Raw genomic sequence first — 13,004 nt, 5'->3', positions numbered from 1 at the left:
GACACAAGTAAACTGTGGAGTGTTCTAGAACTTCCCCCTTCAGACCTCTTCCCTGCTACCCCCTCCTCCTCCTGAATCCAGGCCCCACTCGACGTGCGCCCCAACTGGGGCCCTTCTGCTGAGCTGCTCACCTGTGCCCTGCCTCTCAGGCCCCCTGACTGTCCCCTACTATGGGGCGGACCTGCTCCACCCTCACCTTGCACCTGGGGGTCACGCTACCGGGATGTTTTCTCTTACAGCCACATATAGGGCTGGCCACAGCAAAGGCTACACCAAGTGCAAAATAAAACCAAACATTTCTTGCTCAAAAAACAGGAAAACTTTTTCCCCCCTTTCTTCTACTGTCTCACTCAACCTGTCATGGTGCTTTTTTCTTTTTTTATGTTATTTAACTTCATGCTCCTTCGGTCGCGGGGATACTCACCTGTGGGGTGAGTGCAGACCCCACAGCACCTGCAGTTCCACTGGGGTGTGGACTGCAAACATCTGACCAGAACCCCCACCATGCCCAGATCCCCACAGGGTGGGAGCAGGGGAGAAGGTGGCAGGTGGGAAGACGACAAGAGGTAGAACTTGATATAAGCCGACGCTCCAAGTTCCTGGGACTTCACTTACAAAACACAAATTCAGAGTCAATCACTGCTATATTCAGAATGGATAACCAACAAAGACCTACTGTATAGCACAGGGAACTCTGCTCAGTGTTATGTGGCAGCCTGGATGGGAGGGGGATTTGGGGGAGAATGGATACATGTGTATGTATAGCTAAGTCCCTTTGCTATCCACCTGAAACTCACAACATTGTTAATCAGCTAAATTACAATACAAAATAAAAAGGTTTTATTTAAAAAAGAAAAAAAAGAATTTTAAGATGGCAAGTACAAAATACTGAACTCCAAGTGTGGGGGCTTTTATGGGTGTGGGGCTCCATGAGCCACACCAGGGAAGTCAGGCCTGGCCATGTGGTTCATGACCTCACTTCCTTCAGGTCTCTGCTCAAATGCCACCTCTCAGAAAGGTCTCCCCTGACCATGTGTATAAAATAGCAAACCACTCACCCACCTTTCAGAATTTCACATCCCCCGACTCTCCTTTTCTCGATAGACCTTACCACTGCCTGGTAGATGGGAACTTGTTGATGAAGTGACCTGCGCATCTGTTGTCTGTCTCTCCTGCTATAATGTTTGCTCTGTTGAGGAAGGGAGTTCGCGGTATTCATTGTTACATCTCCTGGGTTAATAAACCCAGACATATGGCAGGGGCTCCAGAAGCACCTGCTGAGTACATGAATGAATGGTTATTAAGCTGCACAATGACCACGACAGGTTGTAAATGTGAGTTTCAGGAATTTCAGGAAAGAGTGAGTCTTTGTGAGCTGGGGCCCGGGTACACAGCTTACATTCTAAAGAGGAATAATTTTATGACTGCTTTCTTCAAGGTTTGTGCAGAATTCTCTAAGGTCACAGAGAAGGCTTTAGTGGAGGTGACACCCTTGGGTGGAAGGTGATTAGGACTTAGCTTGATGGATGTGCTGGGCATAAGGGGGTTGTACTCCAGGCTGAAGGGCTGCTTTAAAAAAAAAAGAAGCATTAAGCAGTCTGGGTGGGATATGAGGGTTTAGCCTGATGGTCCAAGAGAAAAGAGAGGGTCCAGATGCCTCAGAAGAGGAGAAAGAGCATTTAAAAACCTGGGAAGACATGAGAGAAACTCTGAGGCTAGGACATCCACATCCTATTTGCAGAGCATGAGAAAATCGGTTTGCTTGGAGTAGAGAGTCTGGTTCTTTTAATAAGTCATCAAATGGAATTGTAATTCAGGGCATCTTATACTAGAATGTCTAATCTGATATATGCAATTTATTACAGAAATTTATTATATTAATTTATATGCATGCTTTTTATAAGCCTCAAATGTTTATCTACTAGAGAATTAGAAGCAATGAAGTCTACAGATATCTCTATTTTTTATTTTATAAGCTCCAATTGCTGACTCTACACCATTACATGTATCCTTAAATCAAATAAATATGTGTACAATGTGTAAGTTAGTAAGTGGGTAATTTCTGAAATTGATGTTTTATATTCTATGGATGCCTCTACTTTTTATATGTGTTTATGGATTCTCAAATTTGAATCCATATCAGTGACCAGATGCAATCTATCAAAATTTTTACAATTATTCTAAAATGTATATGGTAGTGGTAGTTTAGTCGCTAGGATTTCTAAATTGGGCATACTTTAAAGAACTCATTAGATTTCATGAAAGTAGTTCAACTTTGTTCAAACTGGATAAAATGGGTAAGATGGTGTTTGTGCTGTGCTTAATTGCTCAGTTGTGTCTGACTTTTAGTGACCCCGTGGACTGTAGCCCACTAGGTTCCTCTGTCCATGAGGATTGTCCAGGCAAGAACACTGGAGTGGGTTGCCATGCCCTCCTCCAGGGGATCTTCCCAACCCAGGAATCGAACCCAGGTCTCCCACACTGCAGGCTGGATTCTTTACCATCTGAGCTACCAGGGAAGCCCAAGAACACTGGAGTGGGTAGCCTAGCAATTGAACCCGGGTCTCCTGCATTGCAGGCAGATTCTTTACTAGCTGAGCTACCGGGGAAGCCCAAGATGTTGTTTAGAATAAAATTACAATGTATCAAACATGATTGCATTAAAACATGATTATAAAGTCAAACTGTTATAAGAGACAATGAAGGACATTATATGTTGATAAAAGGATCCATTCAACAAGAATGTCAGAGATCCAAAATACATGGAGCAAACATTAAAAGGACTGAAGAGAGAAGCAGCTTTATAAAACTAGAAGGAGACTTCAATACACTACTCTCCATAATAAACGGAACAGCCAAAGAGCATATCAATAAGGAAATAGAGGCTTTGAACATCAGTACAACACACCTAAACCCAAGAGGCATACACAGACTATACCACCCAGCAACAGTACATGCACATTTTTGTCAAGTTCAGATGGAACATTCTCCAGGATACATTAAGAAACAAAACACAAAAAATTAAATTTTAAAAGAATGAAGTCATACAAAGTTTCTTTTATGATCACAAGGGAAGGAAACTAGAAATCAACAGCAGAAGGAAAGCTGGACATAATTCATAAATATGTAGAAATTAAACAACACACCAAGTCAAAGAAGAAATCACAAGGGAAAGGAGAAACTATCTTGAGACAAGTGAAAATGGAAACACAATATACCAAAAATAGGATTCAGCAAAAGCACAGCTAAGAGGAAAATTTATAGCTGTAAATGCTTACTTAAAAAAAAAAAATCCTAAAATAAAAGATCTAAAAAATGTGATTGTATTTTGGCAATTTCACAGTTGAACCTAGTGAAACTGGTCCATGATTATACTGGATCTCGGCTTTTTTCTTTTCTTTTCCTTCTTAACTCTCTAAACTCTTTAACTCTCAGTAGGTTTTTCAGTGGCAGGAAAGACAATAAAGCCATATTAAGTAATTAGCCTGGAAGACGACAGAGCAGCAGCAGCTGCAGTATTGGGTTTGTCTCTGCCAAGGTCTCCAGCCATATCTCCCAAAAAGAGGATACACCATCCCCAATCCCAGCCAGACTGAAACCCCACAGAACTAAAACCACATACAGCTTGAGCCCCCAGAGACATGTCCCTACAGACTGAGCACATCACAGAAGGCACCTTTCACAGACCGAACCCTCCACGGATTGATCTCCTTACGACAGACTGCATCCCCCATAAACTGAAACCCTTAAAGAACAGACTGCCACAGACTGGACCCCCTTCATTCTAAACCCTTCAAAGACTGGACCCCCCATACACTGGACCCCTCACAGACTAAACCTCTCACAAACTGAACACATCAAAGACTGAATCCCCCATAGGCCACACCCCTTGAAGAACAGACCCCCCTGTTGATTAGACTCCTCATATTCTAAACGCCTCACAGATTGGACTCCCACAGACGGGACCCCTCACAGACTAAACATCTTACAAACTGGACCCCCCACAGACTGAGCCCCTCACATCCTACCCAGGCTCCTTAAAGCCTCTCTGTGTATCGGCCGTTCGGCCTTGCATGTTATGATGGCTCCTCTGCAAAGAGAGCCTTGGATTCCCCCAACCACACCTCACGTGGGTCCCCCAGTCCCCGCCCACCCACCCAATACTGAACAGAAGTCACAGGTCCTCTGGGCTCTCAATTAGTGCGTGTTGTGAACAGAGATAAGACTTTGGTACTCTATATGTAAATGTACTAAGGTGTCATAGTCAGAGGCACTTTTGTCTTCATGATTATGCTTGGCTACTTACAAAAGACTTTCTATTGGGAGTCATAATTTGTGTTCTAATTAAAACTCTTTCTGGGAACACACAGTATGAATTATGAATACAATACCCACACGAAGCTAACACCGACAACCCGCAAACCTATTCAAACAGCTTCGTACACCAGCTAATGAAGTAGATAAATCATATTTTCTCTTGGAAGCTGCATATATTTTTGTGTCTTGGACTGCTCAGGAATCAAATTAACATTCTTTAAAGAATATGTGTTTAATCACTAGTTTTCAGGCTCAGCGGGTAACTAGCTGTACATATCTTAATGCTATCATGGAGTAAAAGGAACATTATAAATATCTTTATCTTATGTGGTATATGCCAATGCAGAAAATCACAATATTGATAAAACACATTCATTCATTTCTTCATTAATTGAAAAAATTATTTAAGAAAGAGACATGATCATTGCTATGAATGAATTGAGATTGCTTTAGCATTTCCTGTGATATCATTTAGTAAATTTTTCCCCTCACAAACTACTACAAAATACAGGGCATATTATAGTTAGCTAAGCTTTTATGAAATCCTAAGTAATACATTTTTCCAGGTTAACTGAACTACTCACATTAATATTACCTATGAGATTCTTTCCTACAAAATGTCAACAGTATATTGTTTTACATTGATTACGTGTATCCACTGGGTCACCCTCTGGCTTGGATGAAGGATCCAGCATTTCTGCTCAGGTTCTTCATGTAAAATTGGGATAAGAGTTGCTCCTTGGGGTAAGAATTAAATGAGTGAATAAATGTTAACCACTTTTCCTTTTATATGTGATCATTAATGGAACAAATATTTGGTAAGTGCCTACCATAGGGGGCAAGCACGTTTCTAAGCAGAGAACAAAACGGAGGGACATTTTCTGACGGTGGTATAGAGAAAAATCCAGCTGGGAAGAGGACAGGGAATGAATGAACACGTGGCAGGAGATGGGAGGAGAGATGCTGTTTCACAGGGCAGCTAGGGAACAACTCACTGGAAAAGTGACATTTGGTAGAAATTCTAATATTTCTAGTATTCCCACGGCAGCATGAAGAGACAGAGTTCCAAGCAGAACAAAGGTCCACTGGGCCGCAAGCACAGTGTGTTTGAGGAACAGCAAGGTGAATGAAACAATGCAGCTGAATGAAGTAATGAGAGAGGAGTGGGAGATGAGGTCAGGGAGGTGACCAGCGGGTCTGGACACAGGAGGTCCTGGAGACCGCTTCAAGGACTCGGTCTCAGGACCTTCCCTGGCAATGCAGTGGTTGAGACGCCGTGCTTCCACTGCTGGGGCTCTGGGTTCTGAAATGGGAAGGCAGTGGGAGTTCTCCACAGAGGCATGACAAGGTCTGGCTAACACACTGAGGGAGAACAGTGCAGCCGGGCAAGGCTGCGGGAAGCAAGAGGAGTTTCATTCATGGTGGTGATGATGGCGAGAAAGCGGCTGAATCCTCAGGATAGTCTCGAGGGGGTAACCGCAGGGTGTGCCGACGGATGGGATTGTGGGGCATGAAAGAATAAAAGATGAGTCAGGGAGGACTTTGTTTTTGGCCTGAGCAATTGGAAGAAAGGAGTTTACCACTTGCTGAGATGAGACCGACAGCAGGAGAAGCAGATTCTGTGGAACGTTCAGGAGTTTATTTCAAATCTCATGAGTGAGTAATACTCATGACACGGCCAAGTGGAGCCACTGAGCAGATAGTTGGATATACAGCCTGGATGTAGGGAAAGGTCTAGACTGAGGATATAAATTCAGGAGTTACCCACATATAGACATTTAAGCCTAACTGAAAATATGATATAATTCAACTCAATATGAGGTATAATCTCATTCTTTAAAAAGTATTCTGATTTGTCCTTTGAATTTTATCAGCCTGAAGTGTATTTTGCATCCTAAGTTGTTACAGATGTGGAAGGGGAGGAGTTGAGGGTGGTCTTTTATCATCTCCAGATATGTGGGCTAATATTCCACAAAGTCAGGCCAGAAATAAAGTTGAAACAAACTGACTTTTCTTCTATAATTCACCCCAGTGTCATTTTGACCTCACACCATCTAAACGAAGAATGTTCCAAAAAGAACTATTCATTATGTTGTACACCTAAAATGAATACGAAGTTATAAGCCAATTATCTCTCAATAATCACAAAAAGAACTAAAACAGAGAAGCAAGTTCCAGAAAATAGCATTCTGAAAAAAAGATATTTGTCCCAAAACCCAAAAAAATTTAAATATAGACCTCTATAAACAATCTAGTCTCTTTTGCTGCAACAGCAATGGAACAAGTATGCTACATACTCAGAGTTGAAACAGCAATTAGCTAAGTAATAAAATTAGGGGGCTGAGCATCCTCTATTATATCTGAGTGTCAGTGACCAAGATGATGTTTCCCAGGAAACCAGAAACCTCCCAGGCACAAATATTGTGAAATACAGTTCCCCTCAAATGCTGTGTTCTAGATCAGCCCTGAGTACTTAGAAAATAAGGACTTTCTAAACTCTTCAAAAACAAACAAACAAACCCAAACCTCCTTCCGCTGATCTAAGCAGAAAAGACACGGGGGTCTTGGGAACAAAAACTATTGAGACTTATCAATAAAAACTAAAACACAACAACAAAACCAGTAAAGCCCACAAAACCCTCGGCCTGACCAAAGGTTTTCCCAGGATTGTATTCTGATAGAACAAAGCTTTTCTGTCATTGCTTTTTCCCTTCTTCCCTTCCTTCCTCTCTCCCTCGTTTCTTCCTTTTTGGTCACTGCTTTAAAGAAACATCACTGGTTTAGATAACAAATGGAGAAGAGGAAGGAATAAGAAAGGTCAATCTCAATTTTTAAAATATCTGACATAAAATACTTTAAAGGAATATAATTACAACATTAAAATACACTTAATATTTAGGACTAAACTATCAACATTTTACCAAATGCAATTCCTTTGGGGACCAACCAGAATTAATGTGAATTGCAGATGACATGACTGTTTAGATAGAAAATATTAAGGAATCCACAAAACAACTACTACAACCTGTAAGTCAATCTAGCAAAGTTGTAGGTTAATGTACAAAAATCAATTGTACTTTTATACAATTATACATACTACATATATAATAGCAGCGAGTCAATGGAAAAATCAAATAAACAAGAGGACTGAAAAGGGAAAATATTTCCAAATAAATTCAACAAAGACATTGGAAGATTTACACACTGACAATAACAAAATAGTAAGAGAAATATTTCAAAGTTTGTCCCATTCTGGATGCTTTCATGCTCTCCTGCCAGCCCACCTTTATATACGCTTCTGCTCCTAAGTATATAACCAAGCTGCTTAGAAAGGCAGAATTCAAATGTACTTGAACTTTATCTCATAAAATTAAAGACCATCTGCAGAGACAAACTGATAAAATGATATAATTCCATAAAGAAATTAGTCTGCATTGAGGACCTATTATTTATGAGATTATTTCTCACACATTTTTTCTCTCTCAGAACTCACTATAATCCTCTATGTAAATATATTATTATGATGTAAAATTTTTTCCAGTAAGGAAACGGAGACTGAGAAAGGCCCAGTTATTTGCCAAAATACACCCAGCTATTAAGAGGCAGAGCTGAGACACATATATTTGGGGTGCTCTCTACTTATTTAGTGATATTACCATAAACAGAGAATTTAAAGCAAGTGAATACATGTAGTTTTGGATTCAACTATCAATACTTTGGGGGTTTTTTGTATCACCAATAAAGAAGCACACATTTAAATATACTAAGGACATTTTGTGGGGCTTTTTCTTGTCACCAAAATGTCCTATTTTTCCCACAGGGCAGTCAGTATTTGGTGGAAAGGTGATTCACCTGCTTCTTTACGAGGTGGTTCTGTATAAAACAAAGTTCCATGAGCTTCTAGGAAGTACATGAGACTTAGGGAGAACTAAAAATGTGCTGCTGTCTTTGCTGCTGCTGCTGCTGCTGCTAAGTCGCTTCAGTCGTGTCCGACTCTGTGCGACCCCACAGACGGCAGCCCACCAGGCTCCTCCATCCCTGGGATTTTCCAGGCAAGAGTACTGGAGTGGGGTGCCATTGCCTTCTCCGAGAAATGTGCTAAATTTGCTAAATTATAAAACAAACAGAATAGCACAGAACTAGGAGAGCCCACACTTAGGATACTGAAAATTTAACATGGAGCGAGCAGTCATTGCCTACTGTATGGCAGACAACACCACACGAACCTGTAAAACTGCTCGTCACCATCTCGGACTGTCTTTCGTCAGAGAAAAAACACCCACATGCTTCCAACCTAGACACTTTTAGAAGTATCTATGCAAAAATCTCATAATCTACTAAAAATACTTCACAATAATGAAATATTAAACAAATGCATTGATGAACAGCTGTTTGCATGTTAATATGATTCCAAGTTAATACACTGTTTAAACATTCATCAGGAAAAGGAAAATCGATTTAAAAAATAAACTGTAACGCCTGACCCTCAAATCTTCTACCTTTGGAAATCCAAAGTCTGAAAATCATTAATAAGTAACAAAATGTACATATTTTGACCTTCAACAAAAATCCCCTTCGGTCATTAAGCTCAATAGTACAGAGTTCCAGAATTTACTCAAGTCGTGGTGAAAATGTAGCATTCTGATCCAGTTTCCATCACTTAATACTAACAAATTTAATCCTATGATACTCCTACTAATTATATCACTTAGAAGAAAGCATTTGTGTAAGTGGGGAAGCTAATTTCATCTCACATTTTAAAAAAACAAATGTTCAAGTGAAGTCTCTACCTAGATTTTCAGCTTTCTTATTTCTTCCACCTTCTGGTAAGCTCCAGAGTTACTGGAATGCAGAAATATTCTAAAGGGGGACTATGTTAATGGCATAGTCTGACTCCAATTATATGTCTCTTGTGTCTGGCATGAATCTCATGCACTTTCATCTGCCAGCAGCAGAAGAGGAGAAGGGGAGGGACAGAACACAGAGCTGCCATCTGCTGCTACCCCCCAGCTCCCGAGAAATGAAGACAAGCCGGGGAGTTTCTCCTGGAGACAGAAGCCGTGTGTACTTCCCAGCGGGATCACGAAGTGCTTCCAGGAAGCAACATTTGGACCTCGCACATTAAAAAGCAAAAGAATTTCCCTGGAGGTCCAGTGATTATCCACTGCAAGGGGCATGGGTTCAATCCCTGGTCGGGGAACTAAGATCTTGCAAGTTACGTAGGAATAATAAACAAATAAAAATAATTTTTTTTAATCCACAGTTAAAAAAAATTTACAAGAGACATCCTAAATAGAGTGACCCTGCAAAAGTAGCACTGGATTCCATTACGAGAACTGTAGATTTTCACATCCAGCAGCTGCAGACAACAGCAAGTGAGGTCTCAAGGTCACTGTCCTTAGACAGACACATTCTTAACCCAGTGTCCCGCAGTTCCCACCACCCCCTGGGGTCTCACTACTGACCCATTCCATTAATTCATTTCACAACCTGGCCCTTTAGGCATCTGAGTTTGCAACCCCTGGTCTGCAAACAATTAAACACAGTACTTACAGCTGCATGACCAAGTACAAGTGATTTGGGCTTTCATAGATGTCTTCCAGGGCCACGATGTTCTCATGCTTAATCCTGAAAGGAAAAAAAAGTGCGCACATGGAATAAGTACATGAGACATGTAAGTACAAAGAGACATGCTACCTTAAAAACAAAAACAAAAACAAAAAAACACACATGTCGTAATAGCAAAAAGTTCTAAGACAGAATCTAAATACTACAAGGTGATGTTTTAAGATGCCTCTTCATCTTTTCCCCAGACTTTTTTCCCGACTCATCTTCCATGCTCTCTGCTCTTCTCTCTGGAGGCTCTGTATCTGATCACATAGCAATACAGGATAACCATCACTGCTTCCCTGTACACCCTACCCCTCTAGAATTTATTCACAGGAATACCAGGAATGGGCCAAAATCCTATTATCTGGCAGGGTGCACTTTGGACAGCTGAGCCCCAAGGAGCATTTACTTGTTTCCTCTTTTGCAGCCTCACAACGGCCATCACAGACTGACCGGAACAGCCCATTGTATGCAAACCCATCCTCACAACAGGCTGGATGTTCCAGGGATCAGCTTCACCTTCAGGTTTCTGACTCCAGGGTAAGTAATGGAAAACTAGACTGACCACTTCATTGGGGTTCTAGTCACCATTATCCTCAAAGGGCCGTTCAGTACCCCAAGCAAAGTAGACCGATGCTTCCCCGAGAGTGCCTCCCAGACAAGCAGCACCAGCGTCTCCTGGGAGATGGTGAGAAATGCAAATTCTCCTCAGACAGAATCAGAATCTCTGAGGCTGGAGCCCAGGAACCTCAGATGATCAGTCTGCACAAGGGGAGGTGGAGGAATTTTGTATTATGACAGGGCTTCTCAAAGGGCACACATGAATCTCTGGGGAATCTGGTCCCAGCGCACATTCTGATTCAGTGGATTCTGGGCAGGGCCTGAGAGCCTGGCATTTCTAACAAGCTCCCAGGAGATGATGGTGCTGCTGGTCTGCAGACCACACCGGGAGCAGCAAAGTCCTAACAATAAAACTAAAAGAGAAGAAAACAGTCTAATTCTTGCCCTTCGAACTACCGATTAGGAATAGCTTCTGCTCAGAATGTACAACTTGGTGTTTATTTAAAACATTTGAGAGAAGAATCATTTCATTATGAGCTAATTAGCTCTTACCACAAACTTCTTTGAAATGACTGCTGAACCATTTAAAAGCAAGCATTGAACAGGCAGATTCCTGTGAATCCCTGAAAACAGGCATGACAGCCTATTCAGCCTATTTCCCCTCAGTACTTAGCACAGAGCTGCTTGATAGCATGGAGCTGCTTTGCTCCTAAACAACGAGTCATTATTTATTTAGGGAAAATGAATGCAATTTCCCTAAGTGTGAAATGTCTACCCCTCAAAAGAAATTTATAAGATAGAACAAACCAGAATATGATCTTCCTTTTGAGCAGACAAAACAAGAGAACAAAAGAATTAACTGAGAGAGGCTATGCTTTGCTTTCATCACTGCAGCTCTTATCAGTCAATGCAGCTGATGTGTAGGAAGTAAGAACACCGATTATCCCAAATTCACATTTCATCTGATTCCAAGGCAGGGAACCTAATTATTTGTTAGCAGTGGCTTCTGTGGTTCCTAAGCAAAATAATATCAGCAACATATCATATGAACCAAGTAAACTATTCCACCAAGGAAACCATGAGAGAGTAACCTGGCACCCCGATACCCCAGATGTTTGTGGAATTATTATTGGACATGTGAAAAAAAAATGCAAAAACAGTACAGAATACATGGATTTTCCCCTTTTCCAATTAAAAAAAAAAAACGCCATTGGAATCCATCACATAGGCACAAATGTCTTCTTTCAGTGAAGTTTACTTGGGAGTTAATTAAGAGCTTAGACTTATGGGAATGTGAAAGGAATGGGGTTTATACGGAGAACTGCCAGATAAAACACAGGACACTCAGTTACATTCAATTCTAGATAAACAATGATTACTTTTAAAATATAAATGTGTCCCAAATACTGCACTGCAGTTTATCTGAACTACAAATGTAAGTGGATGCTAGATCGGGCCACTCAAGTACATGAATCACAATAAATGAGCCTCCAAACTGGGCTTGGGGGTTGTACCTAGAATCTTAGCTCCCCTCAGAGGTTCGGCCAAGAAGACAATTTGAACCCTGGACTACAGCCATTAATACAGATTCAACTATATACAAAGAGTCAACTATATACAAAGCACCTGCTCCAAGTAGGAGACTAATAAATTAAAAATATAAGTCCTTTATTTGGATGCAAGGCATAGAGAAATTAAAGTCTATTTAACTTGCTACACCTTACATGAGTTCTTACCGTGGCTCAAACGGTATAGCTACTGACTCTCCCTTTGATGAATCAATCAGTCAATCAATTATCACTTCCTGACTTTCCGCTCTGTGTCTGGGAGAACATAAGAGAAAAACGAAATACGGTTTGCCCTCAAAAATCTTATCACCTTAATGGAGAGACCCATGAAGCAATGAGGGAAGAATTAAATGCTATGTACTGCACAACTGTTGTTAAATTCAGAGAAAGCAAGGCCCTGGGTCAGAATTATGGTGAAGGCCTCAAAAAAAAAAAAAAAAAAAAAGATGGAGGTTAAGTTGGGTAGGATAATGTATCAATAAGCATATCATAAATTTCAGGACTTCCCTGGTGGTCCAATAGCTAAAGACTCCGAGCTCCCAATGCAGGGGACCTGGGTTCCATCCCTAGTCAGGTAACTAGATCCCACATACAGTAATAAGATCCAGCAGAGTCAAATAAATGTTTTTAAAAATTTCCAAGAAATTCTAAAATGGCCTTTTAAATGTCTCTTAAGAAAAGTGGTTTAACTCACTTGTAAATGTTACAATGTGACAAAAGATTGCAGCCTAGTCCCCCACAGCTGTTGTCCCGTACTTTATTCCACCCTCAGATTCCTTAAGGAAAACCAAACTGAAAATTTTAAACATTATTTCATAGCCAGATTATCCCTACAAAACGCCATGTGAATATCCATCCACACACCTCTACATGCTCACCATGTACTAACCACACAGCTAGGAATCACAAGAGAGGTACCTCAGCCCTCTAGGAGCTCACACAGCTGGG

At 40.9% G+C, this 13,004-nt stretch overlaps 1 protein-coding gene across 2 annotated transcripts in view; it reads right to left on the bottom strand.

The window, feature by feature from the left end:
- The window catches only part of CAMK1D (calcium/calmodulin dependent protein kinase ID), a 391,644-nt gene that overhangs the window by 141,649 nt on the left and 236,991 nt on the right, over positions 1 to 13,004 (bottom strand). For both annotated transcript variants that reach the window (XM_055543599.1, XM_055543598.1), the window contains exon 3: positions 9,871 to 9,945. In XM_055543599.1, the coding sequence (XP_055399574.1) occupies positions 9,871 to 9,945 (75 nt within the window). The remainder of the gene's footprint in view (positions 1 to 9,870; positions 9,946 to 13,004) is intronic.

Source organism: Bubalus kerabau, chromosome 13 (genome assembly GCF_029407905.1).
Source record: "Bubalus kerabau isolate K-KA32 ecotype Philippines breed swamp buffalo chromosome 13, PCC_UOA_SB_1v2, whole genome shotgun sequence".
NCBI lineage: Eukaryota > Metazoa > Chordata > Mammalia > Artiodactyla > Bovidae > Bubalus > Bubalus kerabau.
This window is presented reverse-complemented; position numbering and strand designations above follow the sequence as displayed.